The sequence below is a fragment of the Emydura macquarii genome, unplaced genomic scaffold, assembly GCF_026122565.2.
Source record: "Emydura macquarii macquarii isolate MOO-44397 ecotype Brisbane River unplaced genomic scaffold, CSIRO-AGI_Emac_v2 contig_1704, whole genome shotgun sequence".
Taxonomy (NCBI): Eukaryota; Metazoa; Chordata; order Testudines; family Chelidae; genus Emydura; species Emydura macquarii.
The window spans coordinates 3380-29818 of NW_027131841.1; the positions used below are offsets into that span (position 1 = coordinate 3380).

The window sequence follows — 26439 nt, forward strand, 5'->3', positions numbered from 1 at the left end:
AGGGTTACTCTCAGGACACATTCCAAATTCTTGCCCAAAGTTCTTTCAACATTTCAAATGAACTAATCCATCAATCTCCCAGTTTTCTCCCAAAAACACACTCAACAGCAAAAGAGACTAAACTTCATATGCTTGGTGTAGTAAGGGCATTATCATACAACCTTACCAGGACAAAATCATTCAGGAACACACCTAGATTGTTCGTGGCCTTTGTTAATAGGACTAAGGGTCAAGCAGGATTCTCAGAGGTTATCAAAGTTGCTCTCCACCTGTATAAGTACATGTTTACTATTCAGAATAAAGCTATTCAGAATAGATCCTCCTAGCCACATTAGAGCTCATTCCACTAGAGCACAGGTAGCCTCTGTTGCCTGTTTGAAAAATGCCGTTTCTGAAATCTGCAGGGCAGCTACATGTATTTCTGTCCACATCTTTACAAGACACTATTCCTTGGTAGAAGCTTACATATTGGATGCCTGGTTTGGTAGGGCTGTCCTGCAGACATTGTTTAAGTAGGACACCTAGCATCCACCTCCAAGCAAACAGGATAACTGTTCAGTTACCAACAATGGAATCCATGTGGACATTCACTTGAAGAAGAATAGTTACTTATCCTTCAGTAACTATGGGTTTTTGAGATAGGTTGTCTATATGGGTTCTGTAACTCACCCTCCTTCTCTGCTACTTTGGAGTCCTACTCCTCTCAGATTCTGTGTTGGCAAAGGAACTGGGGATGGTTGGACCCACCTTGCCTTTTATGCCCTCAGTTGGGGAGGGGTTGCTTTCCCACTGGACACTAGTGGCCAGAAAAAGCTGATCTTGTGCACATTGGGTGCAGTTACACCAAGAGTAGAATCATTGAGAACAATCCGAATTCTCGATTGGAACCAGGGTTATTATGAAGTAAATAACTGTTCTTTCACCTTTTAAGAATTCATTTGTTTCTGCTTCATATTTTCCATGATGAAATCAGATTCTTCTGTTGATACATTTTATCACTATGGAAATAATTACAGTGCTTGGAGCTCTATCTTGTCTTTCATTTTGTGAGGCTAAATATATTTTTTGTTTCACAGCAGTGATGATCTAGACAATAACGAAAGTACTATCAAGGAATTAGAGGTAGGATATCTAAATTTTATATTTGTTGCTCCTCTCAATAAATATTTTGTTCATTATGGGGTACTAGTATTCTAACAAATGAAATATTACCAGAGAAAAACTCTTTTTTGATCTGGAGATTGAGACTGACATCAATATATCACCAGTTAAGAAACTTAAGATACTATAGTTTTCAGCTAAACCGCAAATGTGATCCTGGAAAAGCAAAGTTTTAACATTCCATCTTAAATATAGAAATAAACCTAAGAAATAAAAAATCTAAAAAATGGAAATTGTCATGTTCATAGAGTTCCAGCGGGGTAGCCATGTTAGTCTGTATACAGCAAAAACAATGAGAGTTCTGTAGCACTTTAAAGTGCTACAGAACTCTTTTTGTTTTTTCATGTTCATAGAGCTGCACCTCTCTCCCCATCCTCCTCTGTTTCAGTGAACCAGCCTCAGATCTTGGGCCTCTTTTGGGATGGAATCTCACTTGTTTTTATTCTTTGACCAGGACCTGGTTACACTGCTCTGCATATAACAGCTGCTTATCATCTTGCAGCTCTAATGGGCTTTTGAGCATCTCCAGGAAACTGTGGCCAGTGATATTGACCAACAACCTTCTTAAAACAAAAATGTCCCCACACTGGAAACTCTAGTTACAATTACTTCAACAGTAGAAATTTGCATATACTGTTAATATGTAGTATTTCCCTAATTTTTTAACCTTTCAGGAAGCCATTCGAGTAATCATTGGAAATCTTGATAATTTACATCCATTTGCTACACAACGCTTAACTATCTTTCCATGTATCCTTTGCTCAGTGTCAAAATAAATTCAGTGAGCCAATCTGTGGGAAATTATTTAATTTATATTATCGGTATGTGGAATTTATTGGCCAGATCCTCAGCTGGCATAAATGAATAATGAAGTTAATGGAGGTATGTGGTTTACATCAGCTGAAGATCAGTCCCTATGTTTGATTTCAGTTGCAGAATTTTTATTTGAGTGTAGGCAGTGTTTCTCAATCTATTTAAGATGGTGGCCCCTTATTTGAAATCAGTAATTTTCATAATTCCTAAAATTTTAAAGTAAAAATGTATTAGTGAAACAATAAGCTCATGTAATGCAACCTTTACTAATACATTTGACCACACAAACTTTCAAGGTTTTGGTCACCTAAAGTTATTATGGAAATTTTTATTTGTTTGGTTTTAGAATTGTAATGAAAATTTCCATTGCCTTTTGTGATCTCACTGGGGAGTCATGACCCCAATGACTGAGAAACACTAAAGTGCACAAAAGTAAATATTAGAAAAACACCTGAAATTGCAGTGTTCTTTGAGTATTTATCCATCTGAATTCTGCTTCTGGTGTGCCTCTACTTCATGCATGTGAGATTGGATTCTCTTTGGCCAGCAGCTTTGGTTGAGACCTCAGCTCTGCATTACCTTGTGCCCCCTTTTGGAGGTCATAAGGGCAGATTGGCTCTCAGTTTTGTCTTACTGTTCATGTCAGAGAGATGGAACTTCCATAATTTTATACAGAGCCGGAAGGGATCATCAGACCATCTACTCTGACCTGCATATCATTGTGTGGAATTTAATGACCTAACACTCTTATGATGAACCCAATATCTTTAATTTAACTAAAGCATTTCAGTCCTCAAGCAGTACCATCCTCAGGGTGTTCTGCTTTGGCCTTTCCTGTCCCTTGGATGTTCTTAGGTAGGTCTTGATTAATTTTAACTTGCTGAAACTCCTGTCATTAGCAGCTATGGTTATAAGAAGACTGAAAACAATATGCAATGCTGTTTCTCTCTTAGGAAAACTTGCATCTAAAAAGCCTTTTGTGAATGTAGTTAAGAGCTCAATCTCATTCTCTTAACTTTCAGAATTTAAATCCTTAGGGCAACTGCTTGCTAAGTTTTGAGCATGCCTCTTTAGACCTTTGTTGCTGGGACTTCTCATTTTCTTGTTTCTGTTTGCCAGCCTTCCTCCTAGCCACTGGCTAGTTGGATGTCAGTCTCCTAGCTTGTCAAAAGCCTCTTCAAACTTCTCCAAATTACACAAACTAATCTCTTTATAGTAGCTCAAAACAAAGCACATAACTCATAATAACTCCTACTCAGCTAACAATTTTCCCAGCATCAGCACAAAAACTCATTACTTATCAGTAAAGCAACTCCTACTGATAACAACAGTGAGACACTTACGGTTGTAGACACCGAAGGCCAAGGTCAACACTCCCTCATATTCCCATGAATCTGTCACTTTCTATCCTTATTAACAAAGCTGCAGCTGTGCAGCTGTTTTGCCTGCTTAGACAAAACCCAAATTATTTCAGACTACATGGTATTCTCACTTTCAGTTAATGGTGGCTGAGTGCACAAAATGGCTGCATTTATGTCAAGTCCAGTTCTCTTGTAACACTACTGATCGATTCATTTTGAATTTGGTTTGATATAGGTCATCTTTGTAGTACCAGCATAAATAGCTTCCCACATGATCTCACAACATGCTATCATCCTTTGCAAGCCTTTCAGGTAAATGTAATTGTAATTTTTTGCAAAGACTATCTAATTTCTCACCTAAATCTTTCAAAACTAAACAGTTCTCACCTAAGTGCAGCAAAATAGCCAAAAAACAGTGCAAAATATTGTGCCACACGTTCTTCTGCATCTAGTAGCAGGTGTGAATACCTTTGTCAAGTGTGCGACACATTCCAAATCGTTCTCTAAGTTCCATCCAATGAAGATTGCCTCCTTGTTCCTCTGAATATTCATGTTGGTATACTCATGCCACTGGAAAAAGCTGGTGAACCCAATTTTATGGTTTGCAAAGGAAGATGGAGAAATTGGCTGGAAAAGCAAAGCAGCAAAACAGAGCAAGAAGGCAAGAGTCTAACTCGCACCAACCAAGATTGCTGGCGTAGCTCCCTATTCAGCGTTTTGATAAAGAACCATCATTTCTCTGCATTAAGTTTAGAGGTGAGAGCAACAAGGGTGATGTTGTGGTGGGCATCTGTTATAGACCATTAGACCAGGAGGATGATGTAGACAAGGCTTTCTTCAGACAACTAGTGAAAGTTTCCAGATCACAGGACCTGGTTCTCATGTGGGACTTCAATCACCCTGACATCTGCTGGGAGAGCAATGCAGCAGAACAGAGACAATTCAGGAATTTTTTGGAGAGTCTTGCAGACAACTTCCTGGTGCAAGTCCTGGAGGAATCTATTAAGGACTGTGCTCCTCTTCACCTGCTGCTCACGAACAGGGAAGAATTGATAGGGTAAGTAGAAGTGGATGGTAACCTGGGCAACAGTGACCATGAGACGGTAGAGTCCAGGATCCTAAAAAAAGGAGAACAGCAGAATATGGGCACTGGACTTTAGAAAAACAGAGCTTGACTCCCTCAGGGAGCCTGATGGGCAGGATCCATTGGAAGGCTAATATGAGGGGGAAAGGAGTCCAAGAGAGTTGGCTGTATTTTAAAGAAAACTTATTGAGGGGGCACAGGAACAAACCATCCTGATGTTCAGAAAGAATAAGAAATATGGCAGGCGACCAGCTTGGCTTACCAAAGAAGTCTTCTGTGAGTTTAAACACAAAAAGGAAGCTTACAAGAAGTGGAAGCTAGGTCAGGTGACCAGGGAGGAGTATAAAAATAGGGCTCAAGCATGCAGGAGTGAAATCAGGAAGGCCAAAGCACAACTGGAGTTGGAGCTAGCAAGGGACGTGAAGGGGAACAAGAAGGGTTTCTACACATGTGTTAGCACAATGTGCCAGCCAACCTTCTAAGGCAGAGGATTCTCTGTACCATCTCAGACCACCAGTTCACCTAACCTTGTATTCTGTCTCTAGATGTAGCAGATCTGATGTTTCAGGGAGAGGAAAAAGAATACCAAAACCAAAGTATGTTGGCCATACTTACAGGATGGGGGACTCTATCCTGGAAAGCAATGACTCTCTGAAAGTGATTTGGGAGTCAATGGAGGATAAGCAGCTGGACATGAGCTCTCAGTGCAATGGTGTGATCAAATAGAGAGGTTATTTTATCTGTTTATTTGGCATTAGTGCAACTGCTGTTGTAATACTGTCCAGTTTTGGTGTCTACAATTCAAGAAGGATGTTAATAAATTGGAACTGATTCAGAGAAGAGCCATGTGACATTATCCTAGTGCAATCTGGACTAGTGAATCACTATGTCACCCCAATCCCTCTTGGAGCCCATCTTAACTTGCTTTGCTTGTGAGAACCTCCACTCCTGGGCAGCTCACGCACAGCCAATAGAATGTAAGTTGCTTCCAACTCAGTGAGTGAGTGCCTCTAGCCAGCCACTTATGGGATTATGCAATTATTAGTCAATATCCGCAGTTCCAGATGCAACCCTAGGAACTGTTGTCTTACAATGTTCAGTGTTGCCCACTGAACCCTGGAAGCTCATATGTTCATCAGTTTATCAAAGAAATTGATATGCACCAGCATTGTCATTTCAAATGGAGTCTCTCATACACCTTAAACCAAATGCACTGCTTTAAATAAAACAAACAAACAAATTTATTAAGTACAGAAAGATTTTACATAATAAGTCAAGCAAGTCAGGTGTAGTCAAAATAAACAGAAGCCAAATGCATTCTAAACTAATCTTAACACTTTCAGCAACCTTACAAACTCAGATGATTGTCACCACAGGCTGGCTGACTTCCTTTCAGCCAGGATTCCACTTGGGTCAGTGCTTCAGTTGCTTGGAGGTGTTTGTTGACGGAGGTGGAAGAGAGAGCATGGCAAAATGTCTCCCCTTTCAAAAATGTTCCTTCTTCCCTCTTGGGCTTCGCCGCCCCCCCCCCCCCCACACCCGTCAGAGTCAGGTGACAAAAAATGTCCTTCCATGGGTTCATCCATGTGCTGAGTTAGTGAGCATTCCATTATTATGGGTATGAGCTGGCCAAGGAGAAAGGGGGTGGCTCTCTTCAGAGTCCCTTTGATGCTTTGTTGTTACCTAGGCAAGTCCTTTGTTCTTGGAATGAAGTGGAGCTGGGTTTGTTCTGTACAAGCCTTAATGAAGTGCGAACTGCCCCTCTGCTCAGAGAGTCTTCCTTGGATGTGTTTTAAGCCATTAGACACATTTTATAAGCCATTAGACACATATAGTTCCCATCTTCAAGAAAGGGAAGAAAGAGGATCCAGGGAACTACAGATCAGTTAGCCTCACCTCAATCCCTGGACAAATTATGGAGCAGCTCCTCAAGGAATCCATTTTAAGGCACTTGGAAGAGAAAAAGGTGATCAGGAACAGTCAACATGGATTCATCAAGGGCAAGTCATGCCTGACCAACCTGATTGCCTTCTATGAAGAGGTGACTGGCTCTGTGGATGTGAGGAAATCAGTGGACTTGATATACCTTGATTTTAGAAAACCTTTTGATACAGTCTCCCACAGTATTCTTATCAGCAAGTTAAAGAAGTATGGGTTGGATGAATGGACTATAAAATGGATAGAGAACTGGCTAGATCATCGAGCTCAATGGGTTTGTGATCAATGGCTCCATGTCTAGCTGGCAGCTGGTCACAAGTGGAGTGCCCCAGGGGTTGGACCTGGGGCCGGTTTTGTTCAACATCTTCATTAATGATCTGGAGGATGGGCTAGATTGCACCCTCAGCAAGTTTGCAGATGACACTAAGCTAGGGGGAGTGGTAGATACCCTGGAGGGTAGGGATAGGATACAGAGGTACCTAAACAAACTGGAGGATTGGGCCAAAAGAAATCTGATGAGGTTCAACAAGGACAAGTGCAGAGTCCTGTACTTTGGACGGAAGAATCCCATGCACAGCTACAGACTGAGGCCGGACAAGCTAGGCAGCAGTTCTGCAGAAAAGGACCTGGGGTTACAGTGGACAAGAAGCTGGATATGAGTCAGCAGTGTCCCCTGGTTGCCAAGAAGGCTACTAGCATATTGGGCTTCATTAGGAGGAGCATTGCCAGCAGATCACGGGAAGTGATTATTCCCCTCTATTCGGCATTGGTGAGGTAGCATTTGGAGTATTGTGTCCTGTTTTGGGCCCCCCACTACAAAAATGTGGACAAGTTGGAGAAAGTTCAGCGGAGGGCAAGAAAAATGATTAGGGGGCTGGAGCACAAGACTTATGAGGAGAGGCTAAGGAAACTGGGCTTGTTTAGTCTGCAAAAGAGAAGAATGAGGGGGGATTTGATAGCAGCCTTTAACTACCTGAAAGGGGGTTCCAGAGAGGATGGAGCTAGGCTGTTCTCAATGGTGGTAGATGACAGAACAAGGAGGAAAGGTCTCAAGTTGCAGTGTGGGAGATCTAGATAGCATATTAGGAAAAATGTTTTCACTAGGAGGGTGGTGAAGCACTGGAATGGGTTACCTAGGGAGGTGGTGGAATCTCCATCTTTAGAGGTTTTTAAGATGCAGCTTGACTAAGCCCTGGCTGGGATGATTTAGCTGAGATTAGACCTACTTTGAGTAGGGGGTTGGACTAGATGACCTCATGAGGGCCCTTCCAACTCTAATATTCTATGATTCTATGATCTTTGGGCATATCACATAGCAAAGCATGATAACAATACACATGACATTGCAGCAAACATATTACTGTAACATCATGAGCATTCCAAAAACACTTTATATGACATACTTTGCATTAAACAATACACAATTACACTATGAGGGTAATCACTGGGGATGCAGCGTGTCACAAGCCATGAAAATGACCAAAGGATTGGAAAACATGCTTTATAGTGATAGTCTCAGGAGTTCCATCAGAAGGTTAAGGGGCAACTTGATTAGTCTATAAGTATCTACCTGTCAAACAAATATTTAATAATGGGCTCTTCAGTCTAGTAGAGAAAAGTTATAATATGATCCAGTGTTTGGAAGTTGAGGCTGGACAAATTCAGACTGAAAATAAGGTGTCGTACATTTTTAATGGTGAGGGTAATCAGCAATTGGAACACTTTACGAAAGATTGTGATAGATTTTTATTATTGGCAATTTTTAAATCAAGGTTGGGTGCTTTACTAAAGAGATACCACGCACAGAGAGACCCAAACCCTTGGAGAAGACCACCCAGCAGGAAACACCACCACCTGCAAACAACTCATCCTCCTCTCCAGACGTGACTATGATCCCTCCACCTCCTACGACTGCTGACGACTTCAAGCAGTTTCAGATCCTCTTTAAGAGAGTAGTGGATAACCTAGACATCCCACTCCAAAAGGCTGCAAAGTCACAGCACAAATTGCTCAAGATTCTGCAAACATCAACTTCCTCTAAAATTGCTTTCTCCATGGATGATGCCCTCATGGAACCAGCTGATGACATCTGGCAGCCTCAGCCACTATTCCCCCCACTTGCAGAAGGGCTGATACCCACCAAGAGCACAGAATTTCTTTTTACCCACTGTGGCGGGGTGGGCCCATTCCGCCCTGTGGGTCCTGTGCTTTTCTGGCCACGCCGGTGGTGCAGCTGGGAAGGAAGTGGGGGGGCATGCCTGGTCCCGCCCTCTACCCTGGGCCCCGACCCAGGGACCCTGCGAGGAGTGGTCTCACACTACTTAGTCCCTGAGACCGACTACCTTCCCTGGGTCACCTGTCCGTGGCCCCACTGCTTGTGGCCCACTCCCTGGTACCGGTGTGAAGGGTTGTTTTGCCTTCCCCAGCTGGAACCTCTCAATCTCTGGTATGGTGGCAGCAATGGGCAATAGTCCCAAGCGCTGCAGCAGAGCAGCTCTGCTCTGCTCCAGCAGGCAACTCCCTTTTCAGCTGCCCCGGCCTGCCTGAAATGGATGCTTTTAACTGCTGGGGCAGTTTCTTTGATAGGCGCCAGGTGGCCTAATTGGCCCAATTGCCTTGAATTAGCCCCAGCTGGATTACCCAGGGAATAGGGCTTTATGGAGCCTCGGGCTAATATACATGCCTTCCAGCACCCTTCCATACCATCTATAACACCAGGGAGAGGAGGTTGGCAGGGGGGGCGCTCTGCCTACTTCCGTTCCCTTGTGCACTCACGCATCCGGGCAGAGTTCCTCTGGGCGGTGTCCGCCGGCTTCCTTGGCACCTTCTGGGAGCAGTGGGCGCTGTCCGGGGCTCTCTGCTCGGTGCCCCTTCTGGTTCCCTCTGTTTGACCCTTTGACCCTCACACCCCTTCCTGTTTTCTCATTTGTTGTCCCACGAAATCAGTTGAGTCCTGGATCCAGTGGCTCCTCCCCTTAGGCTGGGGGAGGGGCCTTTAGTGGTGGGCGGGCGCACCCACCCTGAACTCAAATAGTAGCACCCTTCCATAGCCGTCTGGTTTGGCCCTGTTACATCACCCAGTGCCTAACTCCCTAGTTGTGGAGGCAGCCAACCAGAGAGCTAAGCAACACCACCATAAGTCCACCGCACAAGATAAATATGACAAGTGAATGGATTTATTGGGCAGAAAAGTGTACACTGCTGCAACCCTACAATTAAAAATGACGAATTATATGTGGCGCTGTTATCTAATTATGATCAAACTGCACAAAATAGCAGAATTTATCGAATATATCTCAGAAAATAAAAAAGAGCAGTTCTTCTTCAAGTGCTTGCTCATGTCCATTCCACTATAGGTGTGTGCACGCCTCCGTGCACGGCCACCAGAACTTTTTTCCCTTTAGCAGATCCTGTAGGGCCGGCTCCGGCATCCTCTGGAGTACCGCCTCATGCCACAGTATGAGGTGCTGCTGGCTCTATGCCCCCTCAGTTCCTTCTTTCCGCCTGTGATGGTTACTGGAACTGCCTGCACTTGCATTGCAAGCACTTAATTCCCCGTGTTTTAAACTTTAGACAAGGATTTTTGTGTTAGTTAGTTAGTTAGATTAATAACTGTTGTAGTGGTATATGCCAGTGTCGTGGCTTCAAGCCATGCACTTCCAGCAGGAAGGCTTTCCTGCTAACTGACCCCCACTGCCTGAAGCGTGGGGGGGAACCCCTTCATGAGAAGGAAATGGATCGATAAGGCTGTCAGACCTCCAGGAAATCCACCTGGAAGCCAAGCTCATGGAGCTCCTAAGCTGGCTCTGAACCAACCTACTTCGCTGCAGGATCCAGCGTCCCATCGGTGCAGAGGGCACCATCGGCACTGATCTGATTTGGCACCATGAACAGAGCATGGATGCTCCTCTGCACTGTCGGAGCAGGCAGGGTGGAGCACCAATCTGCACTGAGGTTGGATCACGGAGACCCGCTACTGGACCCAGCATCTCCAACCAGGGAGCCTCCCCTGACTCAGGGGAGTGGGGGAGTCCCTCGGCACCTACCGGCACTGTCGACTTTGGTGGCTGAAGGGCAGCAAGAGCCTTGTTGGCCTTGCATATGCCACTGCCGCCCATGCCTCCACAAGAAAGAAGGGGCTGGCGTACGGGGAAGCCCGTGTTGGGACCCCCTGAATGGCTCAGGAGATCCCGGGCATGGGGAGGAAGATCTCCTGCAGACTGGTTTCCTAGGGTAGAGCAGGAACACTACCCTAGAAGTCATCCCAGGTCACGGTTGCCGGACTGACCTGCATCAAGGCGGAGAGCGAAGTTGTCCGCCCGATACCGGTCTCGAACCCCTGGCACCAGGTGAGGTCCATCCCACCGCTCCAGCAACGAAGAGTTTGCCCGCAAGGACGCAGCGTTGATCTCGGTCACCGGAGACAGTCTTGGTACCGAGGAGTTCGCTGGGCAGTGCAGAACCCGGATGCCGGAGACAGGCTCGGCACTGAGGAGTTCGGCCCCTGTGCCGAGGCCACACCGAACCCCAGATGCCGGAAACGGACTGAGCACCGAAGAGTTTGCCCCATACGGAGGCTGCGCCAAACTCAGTGGCCGGAGACAGACTCGGCCCTGAGGAATTTGCCAGGCGGTGCAGAATCCGGTAGCTGGAGACAAACTCAGCACCAAGGGGTTCACCCCCCTGCACCCAGGCAAGCCCGGATGCCGGAGACAGCGTCTCATATACTGCGGCATGAGCGCGGGACTCCAGGGGGTGAGCACACACCTACAGTGGAATGGACATGAGAACGCATCTTGAAGAGCATCAGTTAGTGTTAAGTAACCTTGTTTTTCAATCACTTATAAAAGAAGGTCAATTAGTTGCGAGGACAGCATTACAGGCCTCCCTCAATGCCAGAACAATCGCAACCGTGGTAGTCATGCACAGACCATCATCATCGTCACTCTGCAGCGTTATCTACACAGCTTCAAGGCACAATTGAAGATCTACCATTTGATAAAACGACGCTCTTTGCAGAGAAAATGGACAAGGTCATGCATACAATGAAAGATTCTCAGGCCACACTCTTTATCCTTGGGATATGTACACCTGCGACAAGAAGAAAGCCATTTAGGTATCAACCTTATAATTCCAGGTACCAGCATCACTCACAGTGTACACAGTATGATCCATCTCAAAACAGGCAAAGACCTCAGCGATGCAAACAATCAAACCAGCAACCATCAACATCTCAGGCTGCCCCACCAAAGCCTCAATTTTGAGGTTTTGGTTGAGGATCTACCCGACTTCCCCCTGTTTCTAGAGCCAGAAATACTCACAAATACCATCCTTTTCCACCAATAATTATGCCTGTTCTACCAAGCTTGGGCAAACATCAGATGGGTCTTAGAAATTGCCCACTCTGGATGTACTGTCCCCTTCATCTCCAAATCTGCTACCCAACCCCCCTCCCCATCGCTGTTCCGGGACCCATCTCATGAGTACTTGTTACAACAGGAGGTTGAACACCTGCTACAAATAGGTGCCATACAACATGTCCCACCTCAACACAGGGACAGAGAATTCTCCTCCCATTATTTCCTGTCCCAAAAGAAGACCGGAGGATGGAGACCATTTTAGACTTCAGAAAGTTGAACAAGTTCATAAGGGTACAAAAATTCAGGACGGTCACTTTGTCTACCATGATACCAGCACTGGAACAGGGGGAACAGTGCTCCAAGTTCCCCTACATGTCGGGCCGGTGTGATGGCAACTAGAAATGACACCTTCAGAACCATGTGCAGCAGGGAACAGGTCGCTAATGGGTCAAACTGTTTTAGTGATTGTTGTTAGTACTAGGTTGAGATACCATGGCACCGTGGGGGGGGGGGTGGCGACGGCGAACGTCTGGGTATACGTTCAGTATGCCTGTCATGAAATGTTTCACAAATGGATGTGTAAAGATTGATTTGTTGTCTATATGGGTGTGAAAGGTGCTGATAGCCACTAGATGCACCTTGAGAAAATTAAATCAATAGACCTGTTTCTTTCAGATTGAGAATATAGTCAAGAATAGGTGGGATTGGTGCATTTATGGCAGGGACCTGGTGTGATCATTGCAGAGGCCACTAGAGGGCGGAATGGGCCTTCCCCAGCCACACATACACAGACCTGGCCAGGACCCCTGCCTTTCCTTAACCAGCTGCAACAGCTTGTGGCAGGGGGAGACCAGGAAGAGCGGCCACCTTGGCTGGGAAGGAAACATAGGACTGGGGAGGCGCAAGGGGACTAGTCTGAGGAGTGGCTGCCTGGAAGAGCCCAGTACCCTGTGGGGGTCCAGGGAGTGTAGGGCCAAAGAGTATGGGCTTTGGCCTCTCCAGTTGGTCACTGCTGTAACTTCTAATTAAGCTGCTAATAAAGTTTTTCTACGCTGAGATCCTAGCTGCTAATAAAGTTTTTTTCTACGCTGAGATCCTGAGAACTAATAAATAGCTTCTGACTGCAAGTTGGGGTGCATGGCCCCTTTGGGGCCATGGAAGTGCTCCCCAGGGTTCCATCCAGGGGGACCCACAGGGGAAGTTCAGGCGGAGCAGAGGTGCTGAACCCTGCGAGGCCAGATTCAGGATGCAGGCTGCACTAGTATGGGAAGACCTCAGGGGGCAGACTCAGAAGCACTAGAGTCCTGACTGGCTGAGTGGTTCCAGAGCACTATTCCTGGGGACTCAGTCACAGATAATTACCTAATCTGCACCATAAAAGACATACAACTAATATAGGTCATACTCTTCCTTGTTCTCATATGCCTTACCCATACACTTTGTAAATCTACCCTGATTCGCCACCACGGAGTCCTCTGACTCAACTATTTAGATCTCAGTCATTCAGAGATAATCACATCATAGAATCATAGAATATTAGAGTTGGAAGGGACCTCAGGAGGTCATCTAAACCCCTCTCAAAGCAGGACTAACCTCAGCTATATCATCCCAACCAGGGCTTTGTCAAGCCTCAGCTTAAAAACCTGTAAGGATGGAGATTCCACCACCTCCCTAGGTAACCCATTCCAATGCTTCACCACCCTCCTAGTAAAAAACTTTTTCCTAATGTCCAACCTAGATCCCCCCTGCAACTTGAGACCGTTGCTCCTTGTTCTGTCATCTGCCACCACCGAGAACAGCCTAATCTAGAACCCCCATCACAGATATCCTTCCCCTTTTAGGCCTCCTAGGGCATTACTAGTGCCTCAACCTGCAGAGTGAAAAGCTCTAGATGTGAAGAGGGTCAAAGTGAGGAAGACCAGGAAAGAGAAGAAGCAGACCTTAGGATTCCTGTTAACTGTACTGTACCTTCTACTACTATTGATTTTAAGGCCTTCCAACATTCCTCTAGCAGTGGTTTGAGAAAGATCACAGTTTATTTGATATCTTACACACAATAAAATTGAGCAGATTGGCTATGTCCATTTATTAATAGAATCCTAGAACCAGCAGATTTACTTCAAACTCCAGCATCTATCCCTTCCACTTCTAAAAGAGCTGACGAACTCTTACTTATACAAGGTTCCACCTAAGAGTTTTGCATACTTTTAAACTTTCCCCACTCCTGGTTCAGTAGTGGTTGCTAACGTTCATGATAAATCAAAACACAAAGAGAGGTCTTCAAAATGAATTGTCAAGCACTGTTCATGAAATATGTCTAAATGCAGTAACATCTCATAATTTGGAGACAGAATACCTCAAGATTTGCAAAAGGAATTGAGATCCTGTCTATTTGAGGGCCAGTTAATCACAAAGACCTCACTTCAAGCTGCTTTTGATGTCTTGGATACAGTTACTACAGCTATGGCTACCTTGGTTGCCCTGTGGAGATCTTCATGGTTGCAGTAGTCAGATATAGAATCACAGAAGATTAGAGTTGGAAGGGATCTCAGGAGGACATCTAGTCCAACCCCCTGCTCAAAGCAGGACTAACCTCAGCTAAATCATCCCAGCAGGGCTTTGTCAAGCCGCAGCTTAAAAACCTCTAAAGATGGAGATTCCACCACCTCCCTAGGTAACCCATTCCAGTGCTTCACCACCCTCCTAGTGAAAAACTTTTTCCTAATGTCCAACCTAGACCTCCCCCACTGCAAATTGAGCTTATTGCTCCTTGTTCTGTCATCTACTACCATTGAGAACAGCCTAGCTCCATCCTCCCTGAAACCCCCTTTCAGGTAGTTAAAGACTGCTATCAAGTCTCCCCTCATTCTTCTCTTTTGCAGACTAAACAAGCCTAGTTCCCTCAGCCTCTCCTCATGAGTCCTGTTCTCCAGCCCTCTAATCATTTTTGTTGCCCTCCGCTGTACTCTCTCCAACTTGTCTACATCCTTTTTGTAGTGGGGGGCCCAAAACTGGACACAATACTCCAAATGCTGCCTCACCAATGCCGAATAGAGGGGAATAATCACTACCCGCGATCTGCTGGCAATGCTCCTCCTAATGCAGCCCAATATGCTATTAGCCTTCTTGGCAACCAGGGGACACTGCTGACTCATATCCAGCTTCTAATCCACTGTAACCCCCAGGTCCTTTTCTGCAGAACTGCTGCCTGGCTTGTCGGGCCTCAGTCTGTAGCTGTGCATGGGATTCTTCCGTCCAAAGTACAGGACTCTGCACTTGTCCTTGTTGAACCTCATCAGATTTCTTTTGGCCCAATCCTCCAGTTTGTTTAGGTACCTCTGTATCCTATCCCTACCTTCCAGCGTATCTACCACTCCCCCTAGCTTAGTGTCATCTGCAAACTTGCTGAGGGTGCAATCTAGCCCATCCTCCAGATCATTAATGAAGATGTTGAACAAAACCGGCCCCAGGACCGACCCCTGGGGCACTCCGCTTGTTACTGGCTGCCAGCTAGACATGGAGCCATTGATCACTACCCGCTGAGCCCGATGATCTAGCGAGTTCTCTATCCATTTTATGGTCCATTCACCCAACCCATATTTCTTTAACTTGCTGATAAGAATACTGTGAGAGACTGTATCAAAAGCTTAGCTAAAGTCAAGGTATATCAAGTCCACTGCTTTCCCCACATCCACAGAGCCAGTCACCTCTTCATAGAAGGCAATCAGGTTGGTCAGGCATGACTTGCTCTTGGTGAATCTATGTTGCCTGTTCCTGATCTCCTTCCTCTCTTCCAAGTGCCTTAAATTGGATTCCCTGAGGACCTTTTCCATGATTTTTCCAGGGATTGAGGTGAGGCTGACCAGTCTGTAGTTCCCTGGATCCTCTTTCTTCCCTTTCTTGAAGATTTGCACTATACCAAAAGATGTGCAAGTCATTACTGAGGATCTGCTGTTTGAGGGTCCTAGTTTATTTAATTCCAAGACTGACTGACTGATTCCAAGACACTCTAGTGATTCTAGGGTGATTCTTCTAACCTTGGACCTTTATACTCTGGCTCAAAGAAGGAGGTGAGATAAACAATAGCTCTCCTTATTTTACTACTTTCAGCAGAAATTGTCTGAGCCTCACAGAAAGTTCTTTTCAGTGGAGAAGTTCAGCCTCTTGCTTAGTTAGTATGCGGGGTGTACCTTCATTCAGGCAGGTAGTTTGACATAAGAGTTAAGAGCCTTGAACAGACCTCTATGGTTCTGTACCAGTTTCCTTCCTCCCACCCCTTCACTACCACACACACACCATTTAGCAACTATCATTTTTCCCCACAGGTGCCCGAAACGGAATTATTATGAATTTTGGGGGATTAAATCAACTGGAATTAAATCAACAAGGGCTCTTTGGTTCATCTTCAATCCTTGCCTACTGCTGTTCCCTATTGCTCCTTAGGGACAAGATGTGAGACGAGGTCTTTTGCATCTTGCAGCAGTAAAGGAGGTGCCCCCAAGTTCAATACTGAGACTACTTTTTTATTCTAAAAAATAAAAGGAGGATGCTGCCCCATTTTGGATCTCAGTTAACTCAACAAATTCATCCATTGCTTCAAGTCCAAGATAGTCACACTGACTTCTTCCATAATTCTTTCCTTAGATTCTCGAAATTGGTTCATGGCTCTCAACTTTCAAGATTCATGTATCCATTCAGGAAGTTCCTCGTTTCATAATAGGAAATACATATTACCAATATACCAATACATGATTCTATTGTTTGGACTTTCCATGGCACCAAGAATGTTTATCAATGTTTCATAGGGGTTGTTGCGTGTTGTAAGCTGATTTTTAGTTGCTTGACTATAGTTATTCCATTTTTGCAGCTTCTTTGTTTATAAGGCAAGGCTGTTCCACTCTGTGCACAGATCATGGAAAGTTCTTAGGAATGCAGAAGGAGATAAGCCTCAGCTGGATTCAGCAGGCTATGCAACCTTGATAGATAAGCTGTAGTTAGCTGCAAAACATCTGTAAAAGTATCTTATGAATAATGTATGCCAAATAATATAGACCAATAGTTATAGAGAAAATAGGTTTGTGCCCTTGTAAGGGGGATATGTATGCTTTTGTCATTTGTGTTTAGGTAGTAATAAGGTATAAAACTGTCAGTAACTTTGAATTCGGGGTCTTTTTCCACTGTCCACTTGTGGGCTTGGGGATTGACCTTCTGCAGAATAAACTCTTTTGGAGACTGTCCAGCCTGAAATCCTGTGTGGGTCTCTTATCGGTGCAGGGTAACAAACCACACTTGGAATCTTTTTCCAGCAGTGTTCAGATTTAATAAATCATGATGTCAAACAACTAATTAGTTGAAGTTTTATTTATGTAATATAATCAAAACTTAATACAGCACTATACCAAATACAGAAAGTAAACATACATACCAACTCTGTAACTGTAGAAATAGTGAAAGCTTTACTTCAGCTCACTTCTAACTTCCTATAATTAACCTCTTATATGCTAGTTTAGTACAAAAAAAAAGTCCTTTCTTATGCTTGATCTTTCTTTTACTCAATAACCCAATGATATTTGTAACTAATTTATCACTACTGGGACAATTTGTGACCACAATTAGGTCTTAATGCATAGACATTAACCCACACATTAATGTTTTGCTGTTATATTAATTACAGAAGAAATCTTCTAAACCACATGTTCCTTGTCCATTTTGTCTATTTTAACAATTGCAAAGTATTTATGAATATCCCTTATGAATTATATCATTTTGTCTATAACGACACCTATCTATTAAAAACAGGCATCCCTTTATATATTACACCTGTTTACAGGAAAGAGAACAAGAAAAAAATATCCATTGACCATGAAACTCTTTTCTTGGTATCTGGTTTACATAATAAGATTATCATAATCTTAATAAGATAAGATAAAAAGCATCTTTTGATAGGTTATTTTATTAATCACAGAATACAACTTCCCCATATCAATTACAAGTGGTCCCTATTTGGGCAAGGTCAGATAAAACAGAATAAAAGCAAAGTGGTTAATTAAGTTTAGTCCTACTAATTGATTACAGACATGCATGTTCCCAATCATTAGTTTAACACAAAACACCATGGTCAGCCATTATTCACCTTATATACAAAGAGTTATAAACACAGAGCATGTAGCCTGATTTATATGTATTAGTTATTTAATAGGGTTATAGATTTGCCAATTACTTGGATTAAAAGGTTCTTGTCCCTGAATCAGGCTCCAGGAGAATTTTATAGGGACCCCCGAGATATACAACAAGAAGTTTCTTAATGATAACCAAATGTGTATAATTTTATAAGTTTTATTAAGATATCATAGAATGATAGACAAATAACTGATATAGAGAAAATCAAAAATCAAATGGATAATGGATAATACAATCTTAATTTTAAAGACTTATATGATATATATATATATATTTCTATGATATGCTTTGAATTAATATACTCACGCCCTGGTTGAGAGAGATGTTTGATTCCTCAACTTTTGAGTAGAGGGGTGCTAGAGAGCTAAGAACTATAAAACTAAATTAACACTACAAATAAGACTAAGTATAAAATAAAGAAGAAAATCTTAACAACTTAACTAAAGGAACTTCAAGTAAGAGTAGCTAATGGTTGACGCCCAATAGCGCGATCTTCCCCATTTTATACCCTAAAAATATGGGTCCTCCTCCTAAGTCCATACGTGGATTTCCCCCCCCCCACTAAACTATTGGGGTACACATATTCTATAGGCCGACCGATTCATGAATATTAATGAGTACTACCTCTTTTCCTAGTAAAATTCCATTTACATTACATCATTTATTATTTTGGCCCCTCTTACCCTCTGTGGGTTTTGTGGTGTACTCATGTGATGCCTGACATTAACAATTTCAACATCTAGACTAAAGGTCCCAAGGATCTCTGCTATCTTGCGAGATTATCTATGCAACAACATGACCATATATGTCTTGTTTTTGTTATACAGCAACACTTTCAACACCAATTCCCGAATATTTGTATAATAATAATAATGACATAGCTGTCATACAGGATATGATACCTTGTGTTACAGCACAAATAAAAATTTATAACTATTATAATCACACAATCATACTTAAATCTATAAGAAAAAAATACATATCTATATAATGCAAGCAAGCAGGCTAGTTCTATGGACTACAAGCACAGTGGGATTTTGGCTTACCTACTAAAAATCAAAGGGTCATAATAGTTTGGTTCATTTACTAACAGGACATTCTTGCACTGAAAATCAGTGAAAGCGTAACATCCACAAGATTGATTCTGAAATATGGTGGACCTCAGTATAAAGTTTAGTAACCTGAGGACTTCAGCAAGAGATTGCCTCAGGTTTCTAAATCATGTGACCCCCCACATTTTGTGACTATACATCCCAAACTTTACCTTTGCCTTTGGCCGGGATGATTGAAGTCAGTTTATCAATCCAGCAAGCGTGATCTGGACTTGTAGGAAATTCTGTCTTTGCTCCACTGGTGGATGGACCCACAGCAAGTTTGCAATGAGAAAGTTTTCTTCACTCTTTACTACCAAAACCTGGTTATGTCTAAGCCAGGTTGGAGGGCTCACTCAGAGTGCCATCAGACACAAGGACTCTGGTGCTCAAAAAACTATTCCCTACAAGTACCGTATTTCCCCATGTATAAGATGCACCTTTTTTCGAAAAATTTGGGGTCTAAAAACTGGGTGCGTCTTATGCAGTGGTACTTACTGGTGATGTACCGTAATACATTTATTTTCAAATTTCGGGCCCCAAAATTAAGGTGCGTCTTATACATGGGGAAATACGGTAAATGTTCTGGAGCTCAAAGGCCATCTGCTGAGTATGAAAAGTATTCTTGCCTCTTCAAGGATCAACAGTTCAAATCATGACAGACAATACTACTTCCATGTGTTATATCAATAAACAAGGAGGAGTAAAATCATCCCCTCTCTGTCAGAAGGTGATTAATCTGTGGAATTGGTATGTTCAACATTCATTTACTCCCGTAGCTCAACATCTGCCAGGAACTCAGAATAGCCTACCAGACCATCTCAGCAGGAAGTACTTGAATAAATAGTCATAAATAGTCTCGCAAAGATTCAGTCTATTAAGGAATCTTCCTCAAATATAGTATCCCTAACATAGGTTTCTTTGCCACCAACTTAAAAAATAAAGTAGCAATTGTTTTCTTCAGACGATGTGTGACCAGACTTCTCTACTGGATATTTTCCTGACATGAGGGCTGAAGTAAGCATTTCCATCAGTCCCATTAATTCCTGGAGTTCTCAGGAAACTAAGACAGGATAAGTCCTCATTAATAATATAGAACTACCATGGACCTGGCAGTTTTGATATTCAGACCTGGTACACTTATTGATGCAACCTCCAATTGCCCTACCAAACCTGATGGATATCACCTCATAGAACTGAGGCTAGATCCTGCACCCGGAATCTCCATCTCTATATCTGAACCCAGGATGCTGGCTTGTTGAATGTTACAGACAGAAGCTGCTCTGAACTGCAGGACATTTTGATCCAAAGCAGAAAAGCATCTATGAGTCAACTTATAAATCTAAGAGGCAAAGGTCCTCTATTTAACCCATCCAGCATCACCTGAATGCTTTAGTGGCCCCTATGTCTCGTATTTTAGATTGCTTCCAAAATAATAAGTAATCTATTCTCTCCATTAGCTCAATTTGATCCACTTGGCTGTAATATCAGCCCCTCACTTTTCCTTTCAAGGTCACGTTATATTTGCACACCCCCTAGTCACTATGTTTTTAGGTCTAATTCATATTTTCATACAGTTCAAGAGCTACCTCCTCCTCCTCCCCCTTAGGATCTTAATGGATCCTCTTTTTGAGTCTGATCTTTGAATCACTGTTCCTTTAAGATGTCATTCCTGATGGCCATTACCTTTGCTCAAAGGGTGGGTGAAATTCACACTCCTTACACTATATTCTATAAAGATTTGCTGGCCCTCAGGTCACATCCTAAATTTCAATCTAAATTCACATTTTCACCTGAATCAGTCTATTCACCTGGCTATTTTTCCCTAAACCTCATTCAATCTTGGGGTAAGTTAAAAGACATATTCTGGATGTTTTTTGAGGGCATTATCATGTTACCGTAATAAAACTAAATCCTTTTGCAATTTACTGATACTTTTTTTCCCTCTAGCCTTTGGGGATAATTCTAGAGGGCCAGGCCATCTCTGTGCCGAGACTATCTAAATGAGTACCTATTTGCTTAAGGACTTGCTACTAGCTGGGTAAGCTACTTTCACCCTCTGTATTAAAGCCCACACATCTGGAGCCCAAGCAGCTACATTTGCATGCTGGAAGGAATGTTCCAATTTCAGAGATTTGTAGGGGGGCAATGTGGAATTCAGTACATGAATTTATCCAACACTACTCCCTGGGTGGGGTTAATAGATCTGACACCCAATTCGGTAGAGCAGTCCCACAGTGTCTGTTTAAGTAGGACTCCTAACACCCATCTTCAAGCTGTAAGATAACTTTTAGCTTATCACTAGATGTGTGATACACATGAACAAATTATTGAAGACCAGTTTTTCACTTTACAATAAAGTGCTTCTTTTAGATGTTTTGTCCATGTGGATCCCATGACCCTGTTTCCTTCCTCACTAAGTACTACAGAGCCCTACAGAGCATGGAGAGTCTGTGCTAATGAAATAATTGAATGATGGTTAGTCTCAGTGCCTCTTTTGCCCTTGGGTGGGTGTGTATGTTGACACTGCTGGCCAAAATCCAATCTCACATGCCTAGGGCACATGTGTACCAAGAGGGGGATCCACATAGTCAAACAGAGAACCAGTTATTATAAGGTAAATAACTATTTTAGTTACATTTTGAACAAGTCAGTTTTGTACATTAGTGTACTTATGAAATGTACTTTAATTAAAAATTAAAATGCCTTACTTTCAATGAAGAACATTGAGTGTTTGTTCCAAAGGTCTTATGGAGGAGCCTGGTGTATTACTTTGAGTGAGGATTTCAGGACTAGGGCCAAACAAAGAAGTTGCTTGAATCTGTGGTGCAAACACAAGCCATTGATAAAGAAATAAAAGTGCTGATCATACAGAATTTTTCTTATAACTACACAGATAAGTGAATGCACAAGAGTACATACATACATACGTACTTTTATATAGGCTTATAAAGGTATATTTTTGAAGTAGTGAATGGAGATTTAGCCACAAGATTTTTATTCATCTTATTTAATTTTAATGTTAAATTTTCAAGCCTTAACTCCACTATCCAGATTTAAGTAAATGGGAGAGAGTATCAAAACTGAGATTCAAACATGGGGATACATTTCTTGTTCCATATCCCCATGTTTTCACAATGTATGTTGAACTCAATTCATTTCAGCAAAGTATATTTGTTGGTAAGTTTATAAGGTTATGGTTAAAGAAATACTGGAAACAAATGTATGCTGTACGATTGTCACATGTGAGACCAACTCACTTTTCCTTTTTTAAGGGTGGTTTTCCCATAAAATACCAGTTGAAACATTTGCTGCTTTTTCCTGAACTTGCTTTCCACATAATCACTGTGTAGGAGTTGAGTGTCTAGGAGTACAACAATGGAATCTTTAAATGCGATGATAGGGCAAGGTGACTGTCCCTCAAGCTGCTCCCCACACTGGGCTGAGGGTATGAATAATCACATGTGCACCAAGTTACATCTACGCTTGGAGTTAGGAATGTGATTCTGAGTTTGCGTAGACATACTTGCGCTAGCTCAGTAGTAGTGTAGGTCACCGAAGCACAGGCTGTGGTAATGGCAGCATGGGCTAGGTGCCCCGAATATGTATCCACAGGCTCCAGGCACATTTGTGCTTGGGGCAGCTAACCCATTCCACTGCTGTCTATGCTACTGCAGCTACACTATTTTTAGTGTGCTAGCTCAACGAATGTAAGCATGTAAGTATGTCTATGTGATCTGGGAATCACAGCCCTAGCTCCATGTTGTACCCCAAAAATGGAATCCATATGAACAATATATCTTGAAGACCTACAGTTACTGTGAGATAAGTAAGCATTCTATCTGGTTATGCCTTTTTCTGCTAGATTTCTCATGTACTATTAGGAATTTACCTACATAGATACTTGTCAATTCTGATCAAATCACCTCATAATCTTCCCTTGGATTAATGAAATAAATTAAGCTTCTTTTGTCTGTCATGGTGAGGCAGGTTTTCAAGACCTTAAATCATTCTTGTTTTGTACCTTATTTCTAATTTGAATTTGTCTGGCTTTGACTTCCAGCCATTGGTTCTTATTATGCATTTTTCTGCTAGAATAAAGAGCCTAAGATCAATGGCTCATTACTATGATGGATATTTCTTAAAATAGTTTGAAGGGGAGGCCCTTTCTTCAACCACCCCCCCCCCCAAATTAGTATAAGGACAGGGCGCTCATATAAGAGCTTTAACCATCAAGAATTGAGGCTCCACATAAACACTTTGGAACCAGGACCCATCAGATCATCTCTTGGATTTTTCTTCCTCAAATTCGAGGCAGCCCTTTACAGATTTTCCTACAAAATATGGTTAATATGTACTATATGAATAGGCAGGGAAAAGCTACGTCTCTCCTACAGTTTTTTTCAAGCAGTGCATCTGTGGGAATGATGTATTTGTACTCCTAGGACAATGTAGTGTCCTCATTCATTGCTCTAGTGAGACATTAGTTTAATTTTTGAAAGTTTAAAGTTTTATAGTTAGCATAATTGTTAGGTTTTCTTTGCCATTTGACACTTTTTCTAGTTTAGTATAGTAATAGGGTTTCTTTTGTTCAGGAGTCCTTCTTCTGATACAGACCTTCCCTGTATATACCTGACTGTACAAGGACATAGTCCCCCATACATTACTTCTGATGGTGAATTGGTTACCAGCACTTTGGCACCAGCTGTGCTGGTACCAAGTTAATTGACCTCAGCCAGGATGGTACTGTTTAACACCATTCTGCAACCCTGTATATCTGCCACATTCTTGACATTGGTGCCTGTGATGATTTGTTGGGACACCCAAAACCGTAAGCCGCTGTGTTACTCCTCTGCCTCAGCAAGAGAGAGCTTTGCTGGAGTTTAAACTGTGTGTGTTAGCTCCCTGCCATACGAGTTGGTCTGCCTTATCAGGAAACTCTTCGAGACACTGCCAGTCTTAATTTTGCCTTGCAGGTAGCATTCAGTGAACCCCAGTTCCTGAACCCCTGAGAAAGTGTTCCTCTGCAGTATCCTTCCCCTATCACTGAACACTCACAGACTCTACCAAGTTCACAGTCTCCAAAAGAAGAGAAGAAACACCAGCCTGTTGGCTCAACTGAGAATGCACACCTTACTTTAGCAGCACAACACAGAGATTAATTTGTAATAAAACAAGAATAAATGTATTAGTAAAGAATGGAGATTTAAAGTGATACTAAGCAGAGATAATAGAAATATAAAATGGTTACAAATAAAACACTTTCTAGTGTCTCTAAAATTTAACAGACTACAGTCCTAATCTCAGGCAATTTCTCACCTTTACTCAGATCTCAGCATCCTCAACCCATGTGGTTGGGAGAATCCACCTTTCAAAGATTACAATGGTCCTGGCCCCTATAGTCCTTAAAGTGATGGATTACAAAGGACTCCCATTTCTTCCCTTTTGTAGTCCATAAACCTTTGAAGTGTATTCCTTGAAAAGTAAGCCTAGGCAAAATTCCTCTCCCCTTATGCTTGTCCTTTAAGTGCAGGTGCCAACCCCCTTATTCATCCTTTGGTCAATTTGCTTTTTCTATTGTCTTGATCATTTGGTTTCCCTTACGTGCATGTGTACTTTTATTGTCCTGTGCTTGAAATCAAGCCATGCTGTTTTCTCATCTGCCTGTTAGTTTGATCCATGCAGAGAGAGAAATCCACATTACTTTTCTGAGGCATGCTTGTTTATCAGATGGCTCCAAAATATTTTAAGGACATATTTCCAGCATACATATGTAACTTTTTATACAAAACCCATACATGCATCACACACTGATATGCATGATCAGTTTTCAAGACATTGTTTGGCTAAATATTCAGAGAACAGTATTTTGGAAATGCCCTTTGCCACTTGGCACAAAAGGACTCTTAAGAGTTACAGTGCCCCATATGGCACTGAAGGACTCTACCAATGGTACTAGGATCACCCCTACTAGGTCAGCTCTGGGAAGTTGTCATATGGCTTCCCTTAATACTTATTTAAAGGCACAACACACCAGAAAGATCATTTCTGCCATTGGAGGAGAACTACTCCTTTTCTTCCTTCCTTCCTTCAGAGACCTGCAGAAGAGCCTCCTCCATCCTAGGAAGCTCCCTCACCTTTGTTGGTGGCCCAGTGGGAATATGACAGGGACCATGAACTTGAAACCCTTAGGAGAAATGGAAGACCATCAGAGTTTCACAGAAAACCCTTATCTTGGTACCCAGTTATGTGTTCACCACACTATCTGTACAGGTCCAGACCATACTAATCCCTCTGAGAGATAGATCCATATAGAAGGCAGCCATCCTTGTCCACTGTATCCAGAGCCAGGTCTCCCTTGCTGAGAATGAAAGTCCAGTTGGCCCCAGGCTAGCCTCAGCTACTAATGAGAGAGAAGTTTGGCAGAGAAGACCTTTGCTGGACCTCAAACACAAACCATGCAAGTTGGTGGCTGTACTACAGGAAAACATTCTTAGTGTGGAGGAGCAAGGTGAGATGGTACTAAGAATGAGAGAAGCTGGTAAGTTCCTAGACACTCAGATTTGAGAAACACCAGTACTCCAAGTTGAAGAAATAATGGAACTGGCCACAAAGGAATCAGTCAGAGAGGAAATCTTAGAGGAGGCTTGACAGTTTTTTTAAGTACCAGAGGCAAGAGTTCAGAGTGGCTTTCTGCAGTTGGACATAGATGAGGATAGGCAGACTGTGGCCACTAAAGAGACGAGAGAAAGCAGGATGAATTCCACACAGATAGAAGTTTCAAACTGATATCAAGTCCGCAATATAGAAACGATCGCTCTCAAGATCTAGCAGGTCCAAGGGAATGGATTGATGTATGTAACGCACGTGGACGGCAGCTCAGTCCAACCTGTAAGAAAATCAAATTTACCCACAGAGTTCTCTCCAAGGAAGACAGACAATCTTTGTTGGAGATTCAATACTCAGAAGAATCGAAAGAACATTCTGGACAGGCAGAGAACAGGACCATGCACTGCCTTCCTGGAGCCAAGATATGAGACGTCATTCTAAGATTGGGGAGGATTCTGAAGTCTACAGGCAAATATCTGTTGATGATGGTTCATACTGGCACCACTGATACTGCATCATGGGAAATCTCAGAGATAGTGGATGACTTTAGGGAACTTGAAATCATATGGAAGAATAATAATATCCAAGTAATTTTCTTTGAGATCCTTCCTGTCCTACTAGCAAAGGAAGACAGACAACATAAGATTATGAAAGTGAATCGCTGATTAGGTAAGTAGTGTAAGGTGGAGGGCTTTGGTTTTGTGGAACACTGGTCCACCTTCTGTGGCGAGAGGGGGCTGTATAGTTTGGATGACCTCCATCTCAGTAGATGGAGGACCAATCTCCTTGGGGATGGACTGGCTAGAGTAGTCAGGAGGGGATTAAACAAATAGCAAAAGGGG

General features: G+C 42.8%; 1 protein-coding gene across 1 annotated transcript in view; it reads left to right on the forward strand.

Annotated features, from left to right (window-relative positions):
- Positions 1–1071: 1071 nt before the first annotated feature.
- The window catches only part of MAJIN (membrane anchored junction protein), a gene marked incomplete at its 5' end in the record, with an annotated part of 128763 nt that continues 103395 nt past the window's right edge, over positions 1072–26439 (forward strand). Inside the window, 3 exons of the mRNA XM_067556303.1 lie at positions 1072–1122; positions 1836–1911; positions 22043–22168. Of these exons, the coding sequence (XP_067412404.1) occupies positions 1072–1122; positions 1836–1911; positions 22043–22168 (253 nt within the window). The remainder of the gene's footprint in view (positions 1123–1835; positions 1912–22042; positions 22169–26439) is intronic.